The sequence below is a fragment of the Numida meleagris genome, chromosome 3 (assembly GCF_002078875.1).
Source record: "Numida meleagris isolate 19003 breed g44 Domestic line chromosome 3, NumMel1.0, whole genome shotgun sequence".
NCBI lineage: Eukaryota > Metazoa > Chordata > Aves > Galliformes > Numididae > Numida > Numida meleagris.
The window spans coordinates 54,614,366-54,641,940 of record NC_034411.1 but is presented as its reverse complement, the minus strand read 5'-3'; the positions used below and the strand labels follow the sequence as shown (position 1 = coordinate 54,641,940).

General features: G+C 38.3%; 1 protein-coding gene across 2 annotated transcripts in view; it reads right to left on the bottom strand.

The window, feature by feature from the left end:
• MAP3K5 (mitogen-activated protein kinase kinase kinase 5) overlaps window positions 536-27,575 on the bottom strand; it is a 92,807-nt gene continuing 65,767 nt past the window's right edge. Inside the window, exons 13-30 of one of the 2 annotated variants that reach the window (XM_021390676.1) lie at window positions 25,724-25,819; window positions 24,631-24,712; window positions 21,754-21,887; window positions 20,745-20,872; window positions 19,830-19,966; window positions 19,126-19,231; window positions 18,146-18,303; window positions 17,299-17,476; window positions 16,224-16,244; window positions 15,347-15,524; window positions 15,082-15,250; window positions 11,990-12,175; window positions 8,871-8,976; window positions 6,894-7,137; window positions 3,997-4,109; window positions 3,079-3,191; window positions 2,153-2,229; window positions 536-1,328 (exon numbers count right to left, since the gene is read on the bottom strand). In XM_021390676.1, coding sequence (XP_021246351.1) covers window positions 1,268-1,328; window positions 2,153-2,229; window positions 3,079-3,191; window positions 3,997-4,109; window positions 6,894-7,137; window positions 8,871-8,976; window positions 11,990-12,175; window positions 15,082-15,250; window positions 15,347-15,524; window positions 16,224-16,244; window positions 17,299-17,476; window positions 18,146-18,303; window positions 19,126-19,231; window positions 19,830-19,966; window positions 20,745-20,872; window positions 21,754-21,887; window positions 24,631-24,712; window positions 25,724-25,819 — 2,287 coding nt within the window. In that variant the 3' untranslated portion in view covers window positions 536-1,267. The other variant, XM_021390677.1, reaches the window with a different exon arrangement.

The following is a 27,575-nucleotide window of genomic DNA, read 5'->3' as shown; positions in this document are numbered from 1 at the left end:
TTTTTTTAATTAGTTGGGTTTTACAAGTCAGTCTTTCCCACCACTCTTTCCTGAGTATGTAATTTTCTTGGGAAATACACAACCTGAAAAATGTGGGGTGTAAGCTGTTCACCAATTACCAAAGCTTATGAAAAAAGGAGTATCTTCTGTCTAAGCACGTTCTATTCACAATGGAATGAGGATTTGTTTGTGTTAGAGTTTATTTAACAACTGCCCCAGAAGAATCTCAATGCAGGAATGCCAGGATGACAATCAGTGTGGATGGACAGAAAGTATCCATGATCCTTTCTCATAACATGCGAGAAAAGGGATATGGGCAAAGATAGAAGAAATCAAAACAACTGTGATGTGCACAGAGGATGGGTGTTCTTTTTATCACATCGAGTAGAGGAGCCTGAGAAGAACTGCGTTCTGCTGGGAGTTGTCAGCATTCCTTTTCACTCTGATTTTAGTATGGAGAAAACACTCAAGGCTATGGATTATCAAAATCAAATCATTAACTTGAACACGTCAGAAAGGTTTCCTTGATACTCGGTGTGATTTTTTTCCTTTTTTATTCCAATATTTTCCGATTTTACACCTTTATTTTATTAGTCCAAAAATATAGGAAAAAGTAACTCTTAGGTTATTTTTATTTTCAACTGTGTGTGTCAGATAGCTTTAGAACAAGCTAACAGTACTATGGTTGAGGTGTATGCAACTGGTACAGTTCAGTAGTACATAAACAACTAAAACAAATGCACCATAGAACTTAAATTACCAAAAATAAACAATATTAAACTATATAGAGCAGTAAGTAAAAACAGTTACTTTTAGGTCTTGCACACTAAAAGAAAAACATCTGATTGAAATTATGAATTTCTACTATGTTCTACTGATACAACACTACAAAGAAAAAGAAACTTGATTGAGAAGGTGTCACATTTTGGTTTTGTTCCAGTGATGCACAGTCACAAGAAACCTTACATCAGTTTTCCATGAAATGAATATCTGGTTCCTTTAAGTGTAATATTTTGTGAGTTAATTTCTTTTTCCTTTAATTTTTGGAAAACTTGCAAGTAAAAATGGTTGAAGTAAAATAATGTCGCATGTTGTTTACATATTCCTCAGGGATTACAGGAGTAAGAGCAGTCAGGAAGCTGCAGTGTTTTTAACATTGGTAAACAAATACTGGATTAAAGTGCAACAGTCCTTCTGACAGCACACCTGCTCTGCGCTGGAAAGAAACCTCTTCCTCTCCGTAGAGAAGCAAGGAAAGATTTCAGTGTCAGGCATGTTTCTGTCGAAAGTCAGTAATGGCCTTCCAGAGCGTGCATAGCATTCCTCCCCTGTAAAGAAAAAATAATAATAAAAAAAAAATCAAAGATGCTTGTGTACAAGAATACTCCCGAGCCTGAAAGTATTCCAATTCAAGTGCATTTTGATTTTCTTGTTCTAGTTTTGACCAATAAAGTTCTACAACTGAGTCGGAAGGCTGATCAAAGGTGAAATCCAACACATATTCAAACAGAGAGCAGAGTCCTTTTTTGATTACAGTACAGAACAAACTTTTGACTTTCCAGTTGCCTGCTTTCTGGAATTCAGACTCCTGGACCTGCATAACGCACAGCAGACTGCCAACATTATGAAGGAACCAACTGTCAAAGTTTCACTACTTTTATTTTTTTTTTTTAATTATTTTAAAACTAGGAACACTCAGTGCTTGGTAACTTCTGTTGTTTCTGCTTAAACTGGTCCTGCTATGGCAGACACAGCTGGCATGACTTGCTGAAATCTAGCATTAGCTGTAGGCCACATGCATTTCTGCAGCTTTGTGGTGATGGTGAACTGCAGCAAGTTTTGCAATCTCAGTCTTAAGTAAAAGCAGGGCTCTGGTGGGATTCCCAGGGTGTCCAAGTGCAAGGCAAAAGCTTTACTTAAAATTCCTTTTGCTTGGCTATAAAAGAAAAGCTTTTTTTTTTTTAAAAAAAAAAACATGTTAGCACTACCAGCTGCTTATCAGGAATGCATAAAGATACAAGAAATACTGGAAAGCATTACTTTTTAAATTAATGCAGCGCAATCCAAGAAACCAAGGTTTAGTATCAGTTATTTTCTCTTGTAAAAAAACATGCTGCAGCTCTGTGCAGTTCACTTAACTGTGAAGCCTTACCTCAGTCTCAAACACTTCAGATCATCTCGTGTAACATAGCAGAGAACATCCATTAAGGTGTAGTCTTCAGCCAAGAACTACAAAAAGAAGTTAAAAAAAATTGTTAGAAATACAATCCAGCCTTATATACTGTCTGCCCTTAGAAGTTTGGAAGAAATCTAGAATTGGTCCAACATGTGGTGCATCTAAGAGACTAATCCATACTGCGTCTATGTGAAACACAGTGAAACTTATTTTTTGTGTAGTTTTACACACTGACATACCATGCATTACTCTAACCACACAATGCTTTTGCAGCTTCTCAAAACTTTTGTCAACTGGCATTTCCATTGTTGCCCCTGATATCTCAGAATTCAGACTTCAGTGAATGTAAATTGAAGCATAATTAATACCACATTTACCCCATAAGAAAATTGAAAAAACTGTTAAGATTCACATTTTCAAAAGTGGCATCTAAATTCGATGTACTTAAATTTCCAAGAAGCCTTTGAACTACATGAAGGTTTCCTTAAGTCAGCCTAAATTGAGACGCTCAACACCTCTAAAATTATCTATCCTTTGCTGCAGAATCTTGATGAGATTTCACTTAACACAGCTAAGGGTGAACGTGTTCCCCGTATCCAGGGCATAATCAGCAGGAACTGCCACCATCTGGGAGGATGCAGAAAAACTGTGAGCCAAAGCAATACTGCCTCTTTACAAGAACTATTTATTCTCACTCCTTGTCAGTTATAGTTTTTTTTTTGTTGTTTGTTTGTTTTTTTTACTTACAGCCTTCGTATTTGTGGCTTTTTCTTTTCCTCTGAAAAGAGATTCATTTTCACTACTTAGCACAATTTTGAGAGACTATTTGCTTTCTTCTTGCGCTCAGTCACAAAACAGTAGTCCATCTGTGTCACAAAGTGATCAGAAAACACCATTCTCACCTTGTTTATCGTGGCCTCATCAGCTCCTTGAAGGCTCAGCCAGTTTATGAGATCAGAGTCTTCAGTCCCTGTGCCAGTGGAATGACGATGACAGACAGACAACCCAGGGATATCTAGAACAAGCATTTTTTTTTTTTTTTTTTAAGAAGACTGTCTGTTGCCAAAGCAACACTACCTATCATTTTTTACTGCTGAAGCACTGTCTTCAACGACTTTTCCCTCCAAGCTTCGGATAGTAGTACCCCCACAAACAAATGTCAGTTCCTGCAGCCCACACCCAGTTGCAGTCTATGGACAGTTGCACACCAACTATTGTACTTGGTTATGGTCAGTTATTTTACTCAGTGTGAATTTGGGCCTGAATCTGAAGGCAGTTAAAGTAGGATGAACATCTGATACAGGCAATTTCCCCTTCAGAGAATGACTCAAATAGAAAGTAAGTATCATTGTAATTGTGCCTACACTGAGGTTCTTACACAAATTAAATATTCAGTGTAATTCATATAACTGATGTGCAGGCAATGCTGAAGATCAGCTGCTTTTGGAAAATGACACTTTTTTGAAGCACACTACACTGAAATATCAAACTGCATTAGCACTTCTGCCTCCTTTGAGGTAGATACAGATCAAACTCAGCTCCACTCAGTAAGCTTTAAGTTGTACTTCTATCTCACCATTTTAGAGCCTCTTGAATATCCAATCTAACAATTGCCATTAAAAATATCTAAGTCGTGCTATTACTTTTATTGTGATTAACATATTCATTAATTTGTTTCTTCAATGTGCACTCCAAAGCACATCATGTCAAAAGCAGCATAATAAAACATGTTTGCTGAGGCTGGCTCAATAAAAACAAATTTATCTGCCGCTGTTTTCGCCTGTAGCAACGTGAAATTTTTCCCTGAAATTGCTTCTCACCTATTGGCTGTGACCTAAGCCGGAGGTTTTTGATCTCCTGATCTTTTTCTTCTATAGCTTGATGTAAAAGGACTTGAAATTCTCTCTCCTTTTGAACCAACTCCTCCAATAACCTGAGAAGCAAGAGGAAGAGAAAACACATTTTCTTAAGTGGTTTTGAATGTTCAGGGAGACACATCTTACTAAACTTAAACTGGAAACCTTATCAACAGAGATATGGACAGATTTCTTCTGTTTTCTTAGGAATATCCTATCACTATAAACTTCTTATGACTTACACAAAGATAGAAGCAACTACCCTTCTGGTTCCTAAAGCTACAGCTCTTAAACAACAAAACAAAACAAATACTCTGCCTTCATAGACACATACACAAGCTGAACAGGTAGCATGAAACAAAATTTCAGTGAAATTTATACAGCCAGCATTCTGTTATAAACAAAACTGTGTATTTCTTCTTCTCAGTTATCAAAGTGTTTCATAAACCAAGGGCTAAACTTTGTCACTTTATCCTGTGTATGGCAAAATGCCAATTCACGTCCCTCCAGGAGACATTTTCAAAAATATAGCAAGGATGGAGCAGCGATGAAAGTGGTAAGAACTTACTGTTCTGTTTCTTAAACGTGGAAGAGACACTGTAATCCACACAAGGTCTCTCTCTTACTCATGTAGTAGAGGGTTTAAACCTACCCTCCCATACTATACGAATGTGAGAAAAGGCAAAATACCTTTGGTCCTCTCCTAAGCAATTACTTTTGAGAATGACAAGCAGAAACAAACTGGAACCTATGTTTGAATTCCTTCATAACACAAAGCCAGAGAGAATCCCAGAGAAGTTTGGTAGCCAGCACCATTCAAATTGATCAAGGGAAAAGAATCGGGATACAACAGAAAATGTGTATGTGATACTCACTGCTGTAACTTCCTGTTTTATATTTTTTTTTTTTTTTTTTTGTAAAAAGGAGGAATTGTGAACCAAACATATTTAGAAACATGGCTAAAGAAATTGGAGATTGAGAACATACGCTCATGTTACAGCTCATAAACCTATCAGAGATTTTCCAGTTACAGGAAGTTCTGCGTTGAAAGAATCACAGCATCTTCATCCCTTCCTTGAAGTCTTTGTCAGCCTGAGAACTATGCAGTATCTGTTCCATTTCAGTGCAGCTTTTGTTTTGTTTTTTACGTTAGTTAAGCACTGCAACTTTTCTTCTGGGACACCAAAAGATAAGGGCATTCTGGAATTCAGCTGGAGATTGTGCCACAGAAGCACAGAAATAAACTGCTTCTGGTACAATTGCTTTGTAAAAACATTCATTGCTGCTTTTAGGGATATGTACAGCATGTCGGCTAACCAGCAGCACAGCTGCATTTGAGTGCTTCCACACTAGAGCTGACAGCTTTTGAAAAGTCCACCCCACACGTGAACAACACTGCTTTGTCTCTCTGAACACACCCACAGCTTGGCTGGTCTTGATGCAGACTAATATTCTGCAGAGAGGTGTGCAGCCTGAAGCTTTAACAGAAGCTTTCAGTTAAACATATTCCTCCCCTACCCATTCTGGTTGAAAAAGGGCCTTTGGGGCCAATAAACCATTTTCTCTCGGTAGCTACTTGCTGTGTATGCCAATAAAACTTTAATTAATTCTTTAATTAAACAACTGTCTGTATTATTTACATCAAAATTGGAGCATATGACAGGATGTGATTATTTGGCCAAAGGCTTTGCATTCAAGAAGTTTACAAAAGTAAGGTGGCTATAAAGCAATACCTCATCCAACAGGATGATTCCTGAGCATAAACTTGAAAAGTGAGACAATCTACATCACATTTTTGTTGTTGCTTTTAAGTATATCAGTGAGGTAAATCAAAATATTTCTCAGTCTTCATCACAAACATAAAAAGTGAACTGTAAAATGAGAACTCAAGAGTCCTTACTCTATCAAAAATAGTACAGTATAATGAATTACTCTAACTACAGCAAAGTTCCTGGAAACATTTACAAGTAAAGTGCAATTTAACATTTTAATTTAATTTGGGTCAGTCGCTACATAGAATGTTCTGGCAGCATAACAACTGTACTGAAGATATATTCTCTTCCTGTGAAGACCACATTAAAAATTTACTGAGGTCAGTGGGAAATCCAGTGTCATTTAAAAGCTAAAATATCTGCTCTAAACAGACTATCTGGAACACGTTAATGAAAAGAAAACAAGATCATATAGAAAAATCATTTGGATGAAAGAAACAGGAGTCAGAGATCTGTGTTTTTAGTTAAGAAAATGATCTCTTAGTGGAAGTAGAATACATATACATTCTGAAAAAAATCCCAAATACAAGTTTCTGTATTACTTCTTATTCAAAAAATACACACATTTTTCAATCTCTTCTCCACAGCATTTTCTAAATAAAATGAAACGCTTGCTTGTAAACACAGATCCTGCTGCAGTGAATTCTGCACGCAAAACAACTCTGGAAGTTTCCTTTGTCAGTTCATGTGTGGCTGTCATCTCGCTTTTGTTTGTTCCCCAGGAATAACTACAGAAAAGAACAGTGTGTTCTGCCTTAATGGAAACAAAACATAACACCATTCATCAGCTATATACAGCATACGAAGGAGAGAAAAAGCAGAAACTTGGCAGCAAGATAAACTTTTTCAGATCTTCCTTGAAAGGGCACCTGAAACCAAGACCAACCTTAACTTGTGCCGTTATTGTTCTGAAATGAATAAAACTAATGCATATGATCAGTCACAACTATACAGTGACTACCATTTAAAGAATAAGCTGCATCACCATAGAATTTTGATAGTCAGTACTATTCCAGGATATATATTTAAAAACACAAACCAACATACAGAGTCACAAGAAGGCTAGTGTCCCCTGATGCCCAGACTTACCTATTTGTCTCTAATTTTAGCCTGCCCAGCTGGACACTCAGTGTTCTCTGAGCAGCCTGTGAGTCATGGGATACTGTAGAGCTGAGTGTGCTCACACCTGAGGTAGCTACTGCATCTTCCATGACAATGCAAGGCTGTTGGATAGTTTGATTCTGAGGCTGCTCATCTTGATCTTCTTCAACTTCTATATCATCTTGATCTGCTGCATCACTTTCAGATGCAAGACTGAAATGTGGCCTCAATTCTATTAGAAACATTAAAGTATAAAGAAAAAAAACAGCATGGATGATAAAACATTAAAACAAGAGCAGACCTGAGTGACTATTTAGCAATCATCCTACAGCTTTGGTTAAAGCAGGCTGGAAATTTCTGGAGCAAGAGAACAGATGATATCATCCAGGGCTTTAAGACCACTCAGACCAGACAATAACAGCTTAACACATTCTGATTCAGCCTACAGAAAGTTCAAAATCCTTAAGAAACAGAAATCTGGCTTAGTGAGATTTCAAATTTGGCTAGCATCTGATGTCACACTGCACAGAAATCTTACCATTCACCCTACATAAGGTCACACAGAACAAACAGTACTGCACTCAATCAGAACTTGCAGTATGAATACTATCTGTTCTCTAACACCAGGATTGATTGAGGGCTTGCTGAGTTACCAACTACTGCTTTTCTCTTATTTTTCTTTCTGTGAATGACTGCTACTACCGCCAGTAACTGAGGACAGAACTATCATACTAATACCACTTCCTATTAATTCCTATTAAATGCTGGTTAAAGTAGTATTCATACCACTTCTACTGCATTAGAGTTAGGCTACAGCTATCAAGAAGTACAGCTGTATGCCTTGTACATGATAACTGCAGCTGAACATGAGATTAAAAACTTGAGAGATATGGATACCGAGATCTAAATATCTGGGATATTTAGCATTCTCTCATTAAAACAATATCATGCTTACCAAAAACTGTATCCAAACATACAGGGAGAAAATAACAAACAGACCCCTTTCACAACAGTTGAAGCAGCACATTTCCCTTCTACTTGTCAGAGGGAGCACTGCCTACTTTGTAGTGATATACACTCACAAAATCATGGACACAAAGCTGTAAGAATACACAGTTTTCTGTTATTCGCCATTTAAACTACCTACCAGAACTTACCAGGTATGCAAGATACATACAAGATCTTATATTCCTACATAATCTGTTATTGCATCAACATCTGTTTGTTAATCTTAGCCATTTTATGTAAATCTTCCTTCCTTCCTTCAATTGTGGCTCCTTACTGCTGAGTACTCCCTTTAGTCTCCACTTCAAAACATGGGGTTTTTTTTGGCTAGGGTTTTTTCCTTTATGTTCAAGAATCTACTAGCAAACTTCTTTTCAAAAGAGTCATTCATGTCTTGATCCAATTAACCTCTTAACTTCCATGCCACTTGCTTTAGCGCCAAACATACCAAAGACCAGCAGTTGCCCTTACCTTAAATAAAAGAAAGCAGATTTAAGCCCCAGATGCTTTTTTACTAGGCAAATATGTCTGCATTTGTTTTAGTCTTTTTTTTCCTGCATCACACTACTAGGAACATAAGTTCATTTTGCCATTGTAGAGCAACCATCAGCAAGCGTAACTATACATTTTCCAAAAATTTGCACATGCTGGGCAAGTTGTCCATCCTTTGGATTTCAAGAGCAGCATTGAACACCTCAAAAAAGAAGGCCTCGGAGCACCTTTGCTTGCCAATGCACAGTGGGTTGCAGAATTGTTTACATTACACATCTTGGAAAGTGCTTTCCAAAGTAACATGAGCAATACACTCATCAGTGTCAGAGTTGCAAAACAGACAGTGAACAGGAAAAAGGTCTCTCTGCTAGTTTCAAAATCTTGCATGAAGCACCATAATCACAGCTCTAAAGCACACTTAAAGAGATCAGGTAACAAATATTTGCTGAATAGTATGAACTAACTCACCTGGGACCAGAATAGTAATAGCTGTCTGCACAGCTTTTCTAATTATGTTGTCCAATGCAAACATCCAATGTGGCTTGATGTTATGATTTCGGAGAACTTTATTGACCTAGCAACACAGAATTCAAGTCAGCCATCATATCCTCCACAAATTAATACTATGACATATCAGAATTGTGTAAAATGTTTGAACTTATCACTTGTTTTGATGCAACATCTATAAGAACTATTTGATGTTGACAATGAATGAAGAAAATGTTAACGAAATAGTGGAAGTTGGCAATACCATATGTCAGACAGTATTTCGTATTTTTTTTTCCTAAATGAAGTACCAGTTCCTGTGTTAGGTGTTTTTGATGGCTGATAATGAAGCTTATTTAACCTTCACTGAAAAAAATGCAAGCCCCAAGACAAATACCAACGACCATGTTATGGAAGCCTTGTGACTTAAACTGATTGACCTAGTTACTTTTTTCAGTATGGCTTTCTCTGCTTGCTCTGAACCAATACCTCACTATTTTAAAGAACAATTGTAGGAAATATCAAGGAACTAATGTAATGCCGCTCCCTCTTGATTCAGAAAATAGTTAATTAACATTAGTTTAGATAGTCAGAGGACTTAATTTTGATGCTGTGCCATTACCTCTTTCCTTCTGCTGTTAACTTCATACAATGAGACAGTTGCACTTACGATAACTTTTATGCATGTTTGGAAGGCAATAAGTGTTATTAATTGCATTATCACTGCCCTAAAGCAACAGTGCTCAGTAAGGCAGGAACTGACGTAGATGCCTGTACCAGGTTGGCTGGCATAGAATTAGTTTCCTTCACAGTAGCCCTCAAGGTGCTGTGTTTTGGCCTGGTGCCAAAACCAGGGCTGATAAACACAAGGATGTTTTATTTATAGCTGAGCAGGGCTTGCAGAGCATCAAGGTCCTTTCCGCTTCTCATGTTGCCCTGCCAGTGAGTAGGTTAGGGGTGCACACAGCCAGGAGAGCTGACTCAACCAGCCAAATGGATACTCCCTATCCCACAGTGTCATGCCCATCAAGAAAAGCTAATGCAGTTTCTCCAAAGGAGCTATTGCTCAGAGACGGACCAGGCATCACTCTGCTGGGGGGTAGCAACTGCTTTTGGACTACGTGGTCCCTCCACCTCCTTTACTTAAACAGCCCTATCTCGACCCAGAAGTTTTCTCTCACCCAGCAGCTGGGCGGCTGCCAGCCAGGGTCAGCCCACCGCAGCTCCTCGGTCTCCTCAGTTCTGTCCCCAGCGGCCACAAGATGGCAGCTGGACACTGCGCTGGAGCGCGCAGGGCCCCGCGCTGCCCCCCAAGCAGCTCTCCGGCAGGCCCCCAAGCCCGCCCACGGCCCGCCGAGGCAGCGCAGCTCCTGCTAAACTCCTACCCGCACCGATGCGTTCAGATAAGCCTATCTATTGAACTACTGAAGAAGCACGATACAATTTTGTCAAGAACAACAACAAAAAATCCGCAGTAATGTCTTTTAGCTTTTCAGACCGTAGCACAAAGCTACTTTTTTCATGGTTGCTCTGATGAGGATATCTTAGATATTAACAGGGAAATCCCAGGTTACAAAGTTTAAGTCCTGAGAACAAGCGAAACGCTTTCCCACACTTTTAGCAATATCTCTGCCTGAGCGCTACCTGAGATGGATACACATCTGGATTTCAGAGTTCTATTATAGAAATTTAATATGTCAAAAAATTAAGGCTGGCTCATTACAAAGCTACCTTTTTTTCTTTGTCCTTTCTGTAGTTCTCTTAGCTAAATAATATAGTAAGGGGAGAGAAATGTGTAACTTAAAAATAGTAACATACAACAATGAAGTTAACGAAAGATTAAATATTTATAGAAAAGAGCATGAACTGCCTGTTGTCACAGTACAACTGATGCCCAGCAACATCTGTCAGATACCCAACACAGATATTTGTACTCTTTCCCCCCCATCAATTAGATTTCTTGACTTTGTACACATCTATTTCTTCCAGCTGTACAAACAGTAGTGATGTGAAGCTAAAGAGAGTAAAGAGCTGAAGAGTACTGAGAGTGAAGACTTTTCTCCTTTGAGGAAAGCTCTCTTTTACAGATTCGTTTCACATATTAGCTTTTTTTGGTAGGCAGTCAACTTCTTTGTCAGTATGGTGTATGCAACAAACAATTTAAATGTTGTACAATCCTTCCTGACACCTCTGTTCTTTCTCAAAGTACACAAGGTCAAAATGCTGACAAGAATCATCCACCTCAAGTGCCTACTTGGATTGTCATTTCACTTTTCACTTCAGAACTTCAGTCTGCACAGGGACGCCCAGCACAACTGTTTCCTCCCACGTAAATTATTCATCTTAAGCATTAAGAATAATTGTCTGTGAACTAACATTTAAATATGTAGCAGGAAAATAAACAAAACCAAGTTGCTTTTGGTAAACTAGCTATTTTAAATATGTAATTTTAAATGATATTCATACGTCTATTTGGTTACTGCTCACTGCTGGATATGACAAACTTTGCATTAATTGTTGTCACAAAAGAAGCCTATTTTTCTTCCTTCTTATTCTATTTATTATAAATTGATAGGAAAAGCTGCTAATTTCGGTTAGCAGCTAATTCTGATGCTAACCAGAAATTCTAGGGTAAAAATTCAAAACAAACGTATAATGTAGGTAGAATATTATGTCAGGCCATGGAGGTGCTAAAAGCATTTGTTTATAAAAGAAGGCACATTCAAGAGATCTTATTTGTGCAAGACAGGCCTGACAGTCAGTGTTGATCTCATTCACCAGAAATTCCTACAAAATGAGATTTTTTTAAAGAGGTTTTTCTGCTTTTGTATTGTGACAAAGTTTATGCAACTGGGCTGAATGAAGATTCTTTAATCAGCAAAATCTCACCAGCTATGTTCAGGATTTGTGTCCTGCCAACAGTCATGTGGCAACCAAACCCAATCATGGTTGTGGGTTGTTTTCCTTGTTATTACAAGATCAAAGTTCAAACATATTACTGTTTCAGAAATTCTGGAAGGAAGTTAACGAAGTTTCATTTGCTTCCATTTTCTAGATTTTTGCAGTTTTCCCACACAAAATACTTTGTAAAAACAACTTACAGCATCTTGAAAACCAAACAGCACAAGCTGTACTTGACTGATACCGTGGCTGTCGAAGTCTAACTCCAGCTTCAGTTTTGAAAGAGTGGTTGCAATGATTTTACGATCAGTGGACCGTACAAACTCTCTGAGGCTGGAAACAAGCGTCGTAATATGTTCCCATTTTAGCTTGGGCTCTTCAGCTCCCTAGAAGAACAGAGAGGATAGAGAGGAAAAGGAATAGTTTTGATAACCATCTTTTGAAATGTACACCCAGGGGGTCTTTAGCCAATAATGTCAGTTGGCAATATGGATTTTTGGAAACTCTGATGCTATAGTTAAGGCAAAGGTGCAACTGTGGGTCAGATTACAGTGGCTGTGTAAACACAACTGTACCACTGAGCTTCCTGCTAATGCAGATTACTGCCTAGAAAGTAGCTGACTTTATTTTACAGTAGTTGCTGAAGTATATGTGCATACTATGTATGTGTGACTGTACAGAATAAAAAAAGATATGAATGAATATAATGTACACTAAAACTACTCTCTGAATTGCAATAAAAAACAAACGACGACATACTTTTCAGAATGCCTCTAAAAGACATCATGCAAAATCCCACAGTTCCATTTAAAAGAAGGAATTAGTCAAGGTTACAGAGACGGTTTGGTAAAATACTAATTCCTTTCTACATAATTTCCCCTTGTACAGAATTTTCACACTTACGTATTGATTAAAGCAAATCTACAAATCTCTCCCTTCTCTATTTCTAGTGCCTATCTTTGAAAGTTTCTGTGTTTTTGCATAAGCTACAAAAATAGCAAAGAAGCTCAAAAGCATTCATCAGAATAAAGACCACAAATAACTAGGAAGCAGAAGACTTTATTTACTCTCTAAAGTTATTCCAATAGAACATAGAATATAAATTTCAATTCCAAACCTTAAAATTAAGTCAGAGATATAAAAACCTCACTACTTCTTCAGCCTGAAGCATTAAATGCCTTATTCAAAGGAACTAAAGCACTTATAGAGACTAAAGATTTCAAACATTGAGTTCTATAACAGAAGGACATTCTGTGTTTGATTCCCTTTTGTTTGTCAGTTTGATGCCACAAATGTTGCAGCCAGCTACACCAAGAACTCTGCCTAATGTGTTAACTCGTCTTTGACTAGTTAATTAATTCTGAACTGGGTGAAACCAAGATCATTTGGTTGGGGGGGGGGGAGGGGGAGAGGGGAAGGGGTGTTGAGGAAGGTAGAAAGAAAGAAGCTCTACAGCAATAAAACACCTCACTGACTAAAGCACCCCATCTCTGAGAAAAATTCTACCCTCTGATTATGAACTGCTTTGATTTGGAAAATTCATCTGACTATTGTCTATGCTGAAGTGGATTCCTCCCCCTCTGTCCTGCTGCAGTAGTTGGTCTCCTTTTCCTGGAAATAATTAACAGCCATTAGGGTAGATAGGTGGACCCAGAACACACTGCAGCCCTTGAACTAGAAGGTTCCTAGTCCATTAACGGCACCTTGGGGACATGGTAACCAGTATGGCTCTCTAATAAGGAACAGAGGTTTACTTTGGAGAGGGCCATTCTCCTCCCCTAGCCCTCACCCACAGTGACTGCTTTGTTGATGTTGTTCTTACAAAAACTTCTTGTGAAGAGAGAAGCACTATCAAAGCCTTAATCCTGATGAGGCCTAACAAGCAGGTCAGGCTTCTGTCTATTGGTACCTTCTTGCTTTTACACAAGGTATAACAGCAATCCAGATCAGCTTCCCCTAACTGCAGTTACCACTGCTTTCTGACGGTTCGAGTAAGTTCCCTGCTCTTTGACAAGGCACAAAACTGTGACAGAATACTATGTTTGGGAGTCAAAGTTCTGCACCCTTCTGAAGTGCTGATGGTCCCACCCAGCTGGGCTTTGACATTACAACTCCACATATTTCCTGGCTCCTGCCTTGGGCTGTTCCAGCTCCACCTGAGGAAGACAGTTATTCCCCCATCAATGTTTGGTGGCCACTACAGCAGAAGATATATGAAATAAGCAATTTCTTTGGATTTCTCGTTGTTTCAGCTTCTCACAGTCACTTTGATTATGCCGTTCATATATGTGCTGACAACTGTGTTGTGTTACAGCAGCTATCCTGCATAGCAGGATCACTAACGTCTCTTTTGTTGCCTTTTACTTTAACACTTTGTACAGTGTATAGTTACTAGGACAACTGTTGTGATTTCCCCCACCCCCACCTCCCTCCATGAGTTAGAAGCTTTTGTTTTTTGTACAGTAACAATTTCCAATTACATTAGCTGTGCTACATGCATAAGAATATTATTAGTTTGCATCAGTTTCTCAAACAGTACTATCTTTAGAAGATGACTTGCCACATTTTACACAAACACATTTTAGACTAGCAATACTCAGCCTCGAGAATGAAGTGAGTCAATTAACTACTAACACACACATTACAAAAAGAAGAAAAAAACCTGTCATCCAATTTCTCTGTTGCAACACCTAACAGTGTGGTGATGACCTGTAATTTATTTGGTGTCATCCTGAACTGATACATCACAATGAATCATCACCGCAAAGCAGCACGAAAAGGTCGTTCTGCAATTATTTTGCTGTATCTCCCACTACTACTCCATCCTCCCTCCCCTCCCTATGTGGCTCCAACCACTGTGAGGAAGAGGCAGTTTATTTTCTAACTAGTCCTGTCTTTCCCCTTTTATAGCTCTTGGCTGGAAGACAACAGTGTATCAATAACTCTACTCTTTTCTACACAGTAACCTCAGACCAAAGCAGACAAAAAGATCGAACCTTTTCTCCATCAAACCAGTCAGCCAGAAGATGGAACTCTATAAGAACTAGTATCCAGGTGTTCACATCATATTTATGAAAAGCAGAAAAGGCATATCTAATGTAGGATAAACATAACATCAGAGCCTATTTTTATTAGCCTCAATAAAGCAGTAAACTGTGAAAGCCTATGTTGTACATGCTTTCTAGTTTAATCGAGTGTTACTTTTTGATTATTATGTGTAGATTTGAAAATTTCAGGTAATTGTAGTCTCCAAACTCCATAATTTTTTTGCTGCCTTTTGAAATTACTTTACCTGAGCCAAAGCTTCCATCAAGTTCCTCACTACCTTCTCTTGGTCCTCAGTCAATATCCTGTGAAGGGTGGCTCTCCTCTCACTATCCTTCTTCAGCATGAAAAACCCAGAATCTTTCTCTTCAGGTGAAGGAGGTGCACTGTGATCCTCAAAATTTTCATCTGGGATGCTGAATGAAAGACACTCAGTGAAAAGAAACTGTATAAACTACAACCACAATGCACTAATCTACTAGATAACATTAATGCTGGATAGCAGTACTTACCTTAGAAAAAGGGACCGGATTCCCTTCCCGTCTTTTTCCCCACAGGATTTTGCTCTTGTTTTGAAAGAGAATGGATCAATTTTTAACTCTGTATCAGGTGAGACAGAACCATATTCACTACTGCTACTTGTATCTTCCACCAGAACAGGAACAGGTAAGGATATACTCCGAAGATACTCTATTAAAGGATATTTAGAAATTGAAATGTAATAGCATCAACACAGTCGTGAAGCAAAGAAGGTCATTCTTTCACAAAAATAGAGATTCTGAGTGCCTTCCCCCACACCAATACAGAATGTTAACAAAAACAAAACAAAACAGCAAAAGGCTTCCAAAGCTTGTTCCTCTGGAATAGAATTATCTTGAACTATGTTTTTATTGAAACAGTTATTGAGATATGGAAACATCAGGCTCTTTGCAAGCTCATTTCCACAATACTGACACTGGAGTGAACATGTATCAATATCATTAGTATGTGCTCTGATCAGTAACAAAGAGTTTCTATAGGTTAAGTCACATACTCACATTCCAATAATTTAAATTCTACATATCCTTCTCCACAAACCTTGACTCTACTGCTAAAGCAAAACAGCCATTTGGTTTACTGTTCAGATTTCCACTGTGGGGCTCCTATAGCAACTCAGGTCTTCAAGCTCACATCACCCACCTGCTTAGATAATTCAACCAAGGCAGCATTACAGATAGTGTTTTTAATTTGCACAATGAATTAGAGCTTCCTAATGGAGAGGTCACTTATTTTCATAACTGTGCCCACCTCTCTTTGCAAGGACTTCGTGTGACAAATTATATCAGAGCGAGTGATAACCACAGTATCTACAGATTTATGCTTTGATTAAGAAAGGATGTTAAAACTCACCATTTGCGTTAGCTGAAAGAACTGTGGGAGAAAGGTAAAGAAAGAAAAAGTTACATGTGCTAAAATAACACAGAAAATAAGCACACTCTTCTAATTTTTATGGCCTATCTGGACTCTCCTATCTGCAATTCTTATTTTAAACAAGTATGATTTATTGCCATTTAAAATGAATTTGAATCTGAAAAAAAAAACCAACAAACCAAGCATGTGAAAAGTGCTCATCCAATGCTATCCCCTTTACGTGATATTTTTTCTTCTTTTAGGTATCACGCTCAAATTATACAGAGGATATTTTTCATATATGCATACATAAAATACATAACTCAAACTCTCAAAGCTCCTTAGTTATATTCCATAATTCAGAACACTGCAGGGAATGAGCATGGAAAAAAATAACGCAGATTGCTATAGATAACATTGCTCATGTAGAACACTCTTGAAGCTCAATATTGTGCTACAACATTATATAAAATGCACTCTATGTAAACATTCCTTGAATGAAAACATACACACATTTAACAAAATAAAATAAAAATATAACAAACAAACACAGATAAACAATTTTAGGGGTAGTGAAGAGGGAGTTGCTCATCTTTCCTCCATGGTATCCAGTGACAGGATATGCGGCAATGGCTCACAGCTGCATCATGGGAGGCTCAGACTAAACATTAGCAAAAACTTATTTACCAGTGAGGTAGTTAGACACTGCAACAAGCTTCCTAGAGTGGAAGGAGGAGATGATGCCCCGTGCCTATCAGTGTTTAAGAGCATTATCAAAATCACTCTGAATGACATACTTCAGGTCAGACTCCAAGTAGTCTAACAGCTGGACTCGATCTTTGTAGGGCCCTTCCAACTGAAACTATTCTAATTCTATACTTAAACCTTATTAGAAATATTTATATAAATCACCTCTGACAACATGCTAGCAGAATTCTGCTACAAGTCTTTCTGCATCTAGAACACAAGGCTATAACTGAACATTCACCTAGGATGGAGATGTACCATCTTCATTTTAAAGACTGAATCAGCAGTTTTAGAGAACAATACCTTTTATGAGATAGAAATTCCTTACCTGAGAGTTTTGATGGGGATTTTCTTTTTTTGCTTGAAACCTTCAAGAATTCATCTACAAGGAGCTCATGAGCAAAAGCTCGTTTATCAGGATCTGGTTCAAAGCAACGCAGTATGAACGACTTGGCTTCTGCAGACATGGACTCAGGAATCTCTGGGTGGATTTTAAACATTCCCACCTGGGACAAATTGAGAGGGAAAAAAAACCAACAATGGCTTGCGCTATTCTTTTCTCTAATACTAAATAACATGAGGGTGGGGAGACACGGGAACAGGTTGCCCAGTGAGGTTGTGGATGCCCCCTCCCTGGAGACGATCAAGGCTGGGCTGCATGGGGCTTTCAGCAACCTGATCTAGAGGGAGGTGTCCCTGCCCATAGCAGGGGGGGTTAGAACTAGATGATCTCAGAAGTCCCTTCCAATGCCAATCATTCTATGATTCTATGATCAAAATGTTTTTATGTAAATGTAAAAGTAGCATATTGAGTTTTGATATCATCTTTCTGTAAGTAATCAATTAATTCAAGGAACAAAGTTATTACAAACTGATTATTCAATTCCATTAAAAAAATACAATTCCCAAGAGAGGCTTTTGCAAAGCAGGGAACTCAGAGCTCCTTTTCTCAGCTTCTTTTTTTTTTGTGAATAGCTGTTACTGTTCCATTACTGTCTTCAAAACGACACAGCAATCGCTCTTAGATGAATCAGCTCATTCTTCTTAGTACCCTGATTACCCAAGTATTTCCTTTATCTTTTTTTTTCCCTTCCAATTCCAGCCTTTCCAAAACAGTCACAAGACTTCCTGTGTTTACAAAAACTGGCCTGAGCTGTACAAGGAAGATGTCTGACCTTAAACATAGCTGCTTGTGGTTCTCCTAGTTCATAAAATGGGGGTTTCCCTGTAGCCATCTCAATGATAGTGCATCCCAAAGACCAGATGTCTGCAGCCTTCCCATAGCCGCGTGGGCCTTTGTCAATTATTTCTGGTGCCATATACTGAAGGGTACCTGTTTAAAACACATCCATCTTTGTTATTTAGATGCATGAAAGATACAAATAGCTACATGCTAAGACAAACAAAATAAGTGGGCTGTGAATTATACTAGGAGAGTTAACGAAAATACTCTGTTACTCAAAATAAGAATTAAAAATTTCCAGATGCATTCAACATGAAACTTAATATTCAAAATATTACTTGTGCTAAAAGCATCTGTTATCGTGTACTGATCTGATGATAACTCTTTTCAATGTCCACAAAGATTATTGGAGGTTTCAACGATCTATGGATTATACATACATATATAGTTTATTCTGTTATATATGTAGATTAAAATAAGGAAGATTACTCTGAGTTGAGTAGCAGGGAATTGAACACGTATTATGAACATTTTTTCTGAAGGGAGTCATCCTGACAGCATTCTGCATTCTGTTCCATTTAGAACAGAAATTTAACAAGGAAAAGAATTAAAATAATGGTCGTTTTTCATCTGGAGTAACCATTCAAATCCTGCAGCGGCACTGCAGGATTTAAATGTAGTTAAGCCCTAGGTCAGCATAATGAAGAAGCCACGTGCATCAGAAGAGACACTCAAATGCGACATAGGAAAGACAACGCTCTTCTGCTGGAGAGGATTTTTGTGTCTCAAATAGAACTTCTAAAACAGTATGCTTGCTGAATAGAGCACAGCTCACAATGAAGTATACCTAAATGAGCTTGTTCTTGCAGTGACCTTTTATATTGATTTTTAGTCAATGAAAACTAAGTGGCTATGGAATCTGACCCTATGCCCACAGCTGGAGTGAGGAAAGAATCTCTTCCAGGAACATACCAGTGAAAGTTTCAGTACATGGGTTGATTCCTGCAAGTCTCTTTGAAGTTCCAAAGTCTGAAATTTTTAACACTCCGCTGTAAGTGTTGATAAGCACGTTATCACCCTGAGGAACAAAACATTCAGAGCAATTATTTTTTTCTATTCCTCTCAGACTTCTTGCATCACCTATTTCTAGAATGCACTCTTTTGTGAGTAACAATTACTTCCTCCAGCTCTTTAGCATGTGATGAATGAGTAATTAATTGCATTCCTGTCTTATGTAATGCCATTATCAGAAACTTCATTGCAAAGTGAAAGACCCCATCTACAGGAATCCATTTTAGAAGTACTATGACAATCACCTTAAAAAACAAAATTAAAACCTTTGAAAATATCGACTCTCATTGGAAAATAAACTGCTGATATCCCCATTCACAGCCTCCGTCATTACTGATATGTTTGTATGAAAGCTCAATCATATCATTGAAAACAGAAGCAAAAATACCCACTTTCTCACATTTGATGCAGCTCTGTCAATTTTTCTAAACAAAACAAAACACTTTGTTTGTGCAGATTTGAATTACAACAGCTCACTTACCTAATCCATCGAATAGCTGAGAAGGTCTGTGACAACGAATAGCTTTCAGGAAAAAGCTTTTAAATTACAGAACAAATAGGTTTTGCAGTTACAAACACCAGGCTTAATCTCTGCAAATTCTCACCTTTATGTCTCGATGCACTATTTGATTATCATGGAGGTATTTTAATCCTTCGAGAATCTGCTTAGTGTAAAAGCCAATTGTCTGCTCATTATTTTTTAATGGTCCCCATTTTGATCGTAGAAGAGCAGAAAGACTGCCTGTAATTTTGGAGAGGGAGAAAATGAGAGTAAAACCAAATTAAACCCTACCTTTTTCCCCAAAGGAAAAACAAAGTATCAACAAAAAGCAATCCCAAACCAAGCGCAGGTACCTCTTCTATAACCAAAGGCCTCTCTTGGAAATACTTTCTTGCATCGTCACCTGCCTCACTAATTAAAAAGAGAGTTAAGTATCTCCACAGGTCTTGGCAGCTGCAGAGAAATACATACTCTCTCAAGCAGGCAGACAGGAAACAGTGTAATGAACATGCTCATCTCTCTCTTATGCCTGGGGAGAAGTTGCTCAAGAGGAATGTTGTGAAAGAGTGAAAAAAGGCTGGTGTTCACATCCATGCCTTTTTACATACACCAAATCCTCAGCTTCTCAAAAAGCTAAACCTGGTAAAAGAGGGTTTTATTACGTCTGGCTGCTGTAAGTTCTTTGTTATCAAACAGAAGCAGTAATCAGTAGTCACAATCCTCCTGTGTTCCATACTTGAAGGGGGCTCAGCTATTTAAGACTAGCTACAGTCTTCCTAGTAGGATGGCCGCGGATCATCTGCCACAGCAATGATCTGACCTGTATCTGAAGCACATCCTACCTAAACCCTAATCAAGAGGATTCAAACGCTTTGAAAACCTTTACACTTTTTTTTCCCCATTAATTCAAGAAAGACATTTCCTGCAGATGTGGTGTATCTCATTGCAGTGCGATGGTTTTGTTTCTTAAGATTTTAAAAATAAAAGAATTGCCAAGCCAGTCTTCACCACAACTTACCACCAGGCACCTGCTCCATAAATATCTTAATGAAACCATTCTCGCTAAGAGACCCCAGATACTGGACAATGTTCTTGTGTTTGAGATGCTTATGCAAAGCTATTTCTTCATGCAGAGGTTGGGAGTATCTAGAAAGAAACGACAAAAATTATACAATATTGAGCTTCAAGAAAAAAGCCTTGAGCTTAATGTAGCTGTTAAACTCTATTTTAGGTCCCGGGAAATACATTTACTCTGATGCACTACAAATAGTAATACAATATTTTATGCTAAACACATTTGACATTGGTGGTTATAATCATCAAATAGTAAAAGCAATAATTAACTGCAGTCTTTTTGTAAAATCAGTTTCATTTGAAAAAAGTCACATTTAGACTTCTCAAAATATTTTTGGAAATTATGTATTCAAAAAGCCATATACTACAAACTTCAAGATATACAAGCGCAATGGGGATCACACATCTGGCCTTTACATCGTAATCTTTATAAATGAGATGGGGTATTACACATACAAAGTCACTGCGTTACCAACAGTGGGCAAAAAGATCATTCCACATATTTCATTCTAACACTAAGGGCTTCCTAACAAAACATGCACAAACAGAAAAAGAAAGTGTCTTTATCAACAATTCAGGATCAAAGTTTTAAAGAATTCTGCCTATTATGAAATTCAAAAGCTCTTTTATAAGAACAAGCTTATGCTCGTAAAGGAGATGGGGCTTTCATAAGGCATTTGAGTGAGATTCTGTATGACATTTCATTTGGAAAGAAAAAAGAATGTTATAAACTACATGTGCCAAAACTAGAAAGCAAATTCTCAGTTGTTGCAATCATAAACCATTCCACAGTTTGGATATGTCTACTTAGAGAGGTAGGGAATATCATTATACACCACAATTTATTGGCAGCATTGTAGATGAGATACTTTTTGATCAGCAAACTGGTTCACCCGATTGCTTAATGAGAGCATGTAATGCACAAAATTTGGAATGAGGCTCAGGTACTATACCTGCTATCTCTCTCTGGGATTTCTTTAATAGCAATTCTGACTTGATTGCTCAAATCTCGTCCTGCATACACAATGCCATAAGTTCCTTTCCCCAGAATGACTCGCTCGCCATTTTCATCATATTCATAGTCATACTGCAAAAAAATAAAGAAATGGCAATTCATTTAAATGAAACAGAGGGACAAGATTTGATTAGTCTGACTCCATGCACGCAACAAAGGCATCTAGCATACTGACTTCTTTCTGTGGACCATGGAGAAGAGGAAAAGAAAATTCTAGGTGGCAACTCAGATACTGTACTGACATGCTTATGTCTCTCCACTGAATTTATGGAAAGCCTTGACTTCTAAGGCAGCTATTCCAGGTAAGTGTGAAAAGCTGAGCTACTTTTTATCTGTTCTGCGTAGTTACACTTGCATCTTTTAACAGCACCTGCAGTTCTGCTGGCAGGCCACGAAAAGGCAACAGAAGACGACAGAGGGCACTCTGCACCCAGCCGAGAACTTCAGCTTCCACGGGCACACAAAGCAAGGCAGGACACAATTTACCCCAGACGCTCTCCTGACCTGACCACATCTTCCAAAACCAGCAAAACCAACTCGGCCAGTGCCAGGTCAGACAGCAAAGCGTGCCAATGAAGGTTAGTCAGGATTGCAGTGCATTGTTACATGGTTTCAGCTGAATTACAATTTCAAAGAGTTTAAGGACAATCCAGAAATAGTCATTAGATTATCTCATCTGTCCTCTTGTGTAACACAGACATAATTTCACTTCCTTACTCTCATGCTGAGCCCAGGAGCTCATGCAGAGATACAGAGAATCCACTACTTTTAGTAATGTTTCAGCAGTTAATTACTTTCAGGGTGAAGTCATGCCTCTAATCGTAATTTATTTTTTTTATTTCATTGTATTTTTCTTTACTAAAGAGCCTATTAACCTTCAGTAGTTTCCCTTGTAAAGATACTTGCTCTCTGTAAACAAGTGACCCACTGATTTTCTTCTTGCTTAAATAAACCTATTAGGTACCCACAGTTTCTCATTTTGGGGTATTTTACTATTCCACAACCCTCTCTAGTGGTTTCTGTTTGTCCCACCTCCAATTTCAGACATATTATAAAAACACCATAAAAACTGGGACAGAGAGCTGGATTTATTATTCAGTACTGACTTTTTCAGTTAGTTTTGGATGTCTCTAGAACTTTGGTACGCAGTCCTAAATATTTTGCCCTGTTTCCTGCCACCTAAAAGAACATCTAAACACCAAGTGCTGCACTACACCTAATGGCCTTCTGTTCATTTCTCAACTACGTGTACGTTCAGAGAGAAAATCAGGGTGAGAATACAGTGAGTAATGGCACACACATGCAAGCTATAGCTTAGCTAATGTGGGTGACAGCAGAAGCAGGGAACCCTAAACTTCAGCATGGGTTAGAGAGCTAAGGGTAGAATGACTGACTCCCAGCAGCACCACCATGATCATCTGATTTGCGTTTGCAGTTCATTACCACACTTGCCCACATGTATTTTAACTAGCAAGGACAAGCCTTCCCCTACCACAATTACATCCTTGTTTGTTGTGCAGACGTCCTGCCAATAACGTAAGTGTACACAATTCCAGTGATGCATGAAATAGACAACAATCTTTCAAATTTAAACAGATGCTAATATTGCCTGACTATGACTACACTCTGAAGTAACTATAGCAAGAATCACTCTGTAATAAAGCGCAATTATTGAGAACTTGGGTTGAGTACTTCCTCAAGCGAGTATGCTAACTGAAATACAAGTTGGTTATAAAACCTACAAATGAGCATTACAACAAATCATTAACTTAGAAACACTAGAGGATAAAATTCTGTAAACTGTAATTTTGTCTAACTTCTTCCAGTGAAGAGATAAGTAATCTACTTACTCCCTTCAGTCAAACTCTACACTAGAAACTCAGAATAGTTGAAACAATGTTTTGAAAATAGAATCATAGAATGGAATAGAATCATAGAATTGCTCAGGTTGGAAAGGACCTTCAAGATCATCAAGTCCAACCGCAACCTAACCATACTACTCTAACAACCCACCACTAAGTCATGTCCCTGAGTACCACATCCGAACAGTTTTTAAACACATTCAGGGACAGTGACTCAACCACCTCCCCAGGGAGCCTGTTCCAGCGCTTAACAACCCTTTCTGTAAAGAAGTTTTTCCTGATATCCAACATAAACCTCCCATGGTGCAACTCGAGGCTGTTTCCCCTTGTCCTGTCACCAGTGAGAAGAGATCAACCCTGCTCTCACTGCAATCACCTTTCAAGTACTTGAAGAGAGCAATAAGGTCTCCCCTCAGCCTCCTCTTCCTCAGACTAAACAGCCCCAGTTCCTTTTAGCCGCTCTTTGTATGGGAATATTCTCCAAGCCCTTCACAAGCCTTGTTGCCCTTCTTTGGACCTGCTCCAGCACCTCAGTGTCCTTTCTGTATTGAGGCGCCCAAAACTGAACACAGTACTCGAGGTGGGGCCTCACCAATGCCGAGTGAGGGGCAGGATGACTTCCCTAGTCCTGCTCACCACACCATTCCTGATACAAGCCAGGATGCCATCGGTCTTCTTGGCCACCTGGGCACACTGCTGGCTCATGCTCAGCCGACTGACCATCAGCACACCAAGGCCCTCTTCTGTTAGGCAGCTTTCCAGCCACTCCTCCCCAAGGCTGTAGGGTTGCCTGGGGTTGTTGTGACTGAAGTGCAGGACCCAACATTTGGCCCTATTGAAACTCATACGGTTTACCTTGGCCCATCAATCTAGCCTATCCAGGTCCCTCTATAGTGACTTTCTACCCTCTGGCAGATCAGCAGAGGGTCAAATAAGCTAAAATAAATAAATACCTCCAGGGAGTCTCCATCACATTCTCCTTCCTCCGTAGTCTTCCCTATTTCTTCAGTGATGCTGTTCACCATGTCAAAAAACCTGTTGGAAGCAAGTAAAACAAAATTTTAAAATGCAAACACATACTCAAGACCGTGTGGGGACACTGAAAATGCATCTCACTGAAATGTTAAATGAACCAAAAGATTTAAGTACAGTAAGTATAAATTGTGTGTAAAAGTTTGCTTGTCTACAAAAAAAAGACACTACTATTACTTATGGCTTGTCCTCCTTTGAAAGCACAAATATCACATCACGCTAAGCTACTACTTATTCATCTACTGAGAAATGTTGAATTATGAATGGGAAGAAAAATGGTAAAAAAAAAAACCTGCACAGACTAGAATTGATGAGAATACAAGCTAGGGACTGATCTTTGAGATAGTCATGTTCATTACCAGGAAGTAACACAGTAATTTTCTGTAAAGTTGCAGCCTTTTTAAGTACAAATACAGAAGACATCTTCTCCAGGAATGCCTTCTGGACCAATTCAAGACTTCAGTCCTCATGCTTACAGACCAGAAGCACAACTTAGAGTAGGTAAGACACCTCTAACTTTGTGCAACACTTGCCAACTTTGTTAGAGTGCTACTGGTAAAACTGTACTTATATAACCGTGATATTAACATAGAGGACATCAAGGGTGTTTGTTTGTAATGAGAAATAAAATTTTAACTACAGCAAAACAAAAATCTTCACTAGATCTCCTGGATTATTACCTTAAGTAGTCCCACTATAGACAATCCATTTGTAAGTTTAGGCTGCTTTGTTCAGCTGGGGCGAACACACACTTGTAATAAGCCTTAATTTAAGGAACAGAGAAATAATACCCCAAGATTAGTTTAAAAAAGTTTGTAATTATATGTTTCTAGTATTTGTCTGAGCTTGTGCTTTGACCCTCCAAAGTTCATGCATCTCTGGGGGAGTACTATGTTTTCATATAAAAGATGATTTGAGCATCTTCACTTGTCGCCAACTCTAACCGCAGTTCTGAAACAGTTCCTATACAGTGTACCTCCACGCAGAGTGGTTTTTGAAATAACTGTGACACACCTTCTACAGTGAACTTCCGTGCAGAAATAGATTTGAAAGTCATCAGAATTGTGCAGCACATACAGAAAACAGCACCGTTCTTCAAACTTCGAAATGCTGAAAGAACAGCCAAGCAGAACATGTTATTGGAAAAATACATTTGGGGTCCTGCCACCTATGTCAAATCATTTAGACCACCACAAGTATTGTCAGAAAGTAACAGATGAAATGTGAGAAGCCATAGTCCTTCCTTACAATGAAGTCATATTCTTAAATCTTTCAAAATTCACATTCAGCTGTCTGCTATCATTCATTCTGACCCCTAGTTCATAAATTGTCCCCCCCCAAAAAAGTAGGAACAAAGTAGTTCCACCCAGGCTGGATGGGGCTTTGAGCCAACCTGGTCTAGTGGGAGGTGTCGCTGCCTATAGCAGGGGGTTTGGAACCAGGTGATCTTAAAGGTCTCTTCCAACTGAAACCATTCTATGATCCTATGATAAGTTAACAGGATTATTTGGGTTGACATGATTCATTTTTTCAGTACATTTAGGTAAATGCCAATCTTGGAGCCAGGATGAAAGATCACTTCAGGATCACATTAGAAAGCTTTGGACTCAAATCATGAATTCCTCCCCCTTTAGAAATCAGTCACAGCTCAGTCCTGAATGCAAGGATTTCTAATCGATTGCTTAGGAACTGGTAAATTGATAGCATAATGGAAAAATATTTCTAAATTGGGTCAGCATCAAAAATAAAATAAATAAAAATGAGACAAATGACTTTCCCAGTCTTGCCTACCCCCTTCTTTCTTCACTTTTGCTTCTATCTGTTAAAAACAGGATTACAAATATACTGAAGAGATATGGATGCTGTTTTCTTATGAATGCATACATGCTTCAACAGAAGAGCAAAAGAGGTACAGACTCTGGCACAGCTGTCAATTTTTTACCCAATGTAAGCTGCAGCTCTTGAAAGATATCCATTCACCAGATTATTATTTTTTGTTTAACATACATTTAATTACTGCACCCCTTAAAGAAAATATTAAAAATTATTTGAAACTGGAACAAATTAAAACTGCGTATTACTGTTCTCAGGATTCAATACAAAAGGCATGCTGCTAATGAAATCAACCTATTCTTAGTCAGATCAACATATTCATTGTGGTTTTAATTTACTTCCACAAAATAAAGCAGAATGATACTCTATACTGTGCTTAAGAATTTTTTCTTTAGATGTCAGGAAAGTCTTGTAATTTTCATGATTTATTATGTCTATGGTTGCTTGACTGTTGCTTCTCTTTTATGATTCCTGTACTTCATATCCCTTGCAGGAGCTTTTGAAAAAGAAACTCCTCTTCAGACAAATCAGAGACTTGCATTTCATAAAACTACTTATGAGAACATAAATTGATTAATTTTCGGGTATAGTCACTTCAGGTGTTGTCACTCACCTGTTTGCATCAAGAAAAATTCATATGTGCTAAGTGATGCACGCATCAAGGAAGACAGTCACTCTCCCTGGCTTAATTCATCGAGTTTTTCAATAATATACACAAACTCTAAAGATACGGAGTTATTCATGCTAATATTAATGAAATTACTAATTTGTGAAAAGTTCCAGGTGAATTTAAACATTTTACTAATCCAACATGCACAGAAGCCACTTAAGACAGTACTGAACAAATGGGTCAGAACGTAGCATGTACACTGAAGTCAAGTAAATTCACAAACGTGCAAGGCCTTTAAGTGAATATTTACATATGTTGATATGCATTGCTTTCCTCTCTGAAAAAAACAAGTTGTTAACTTGAAAAAAGGAAGATGAAAAATACCAAGCTATAAAAAGAAAATGGATAATTTTCTCAGGAAAC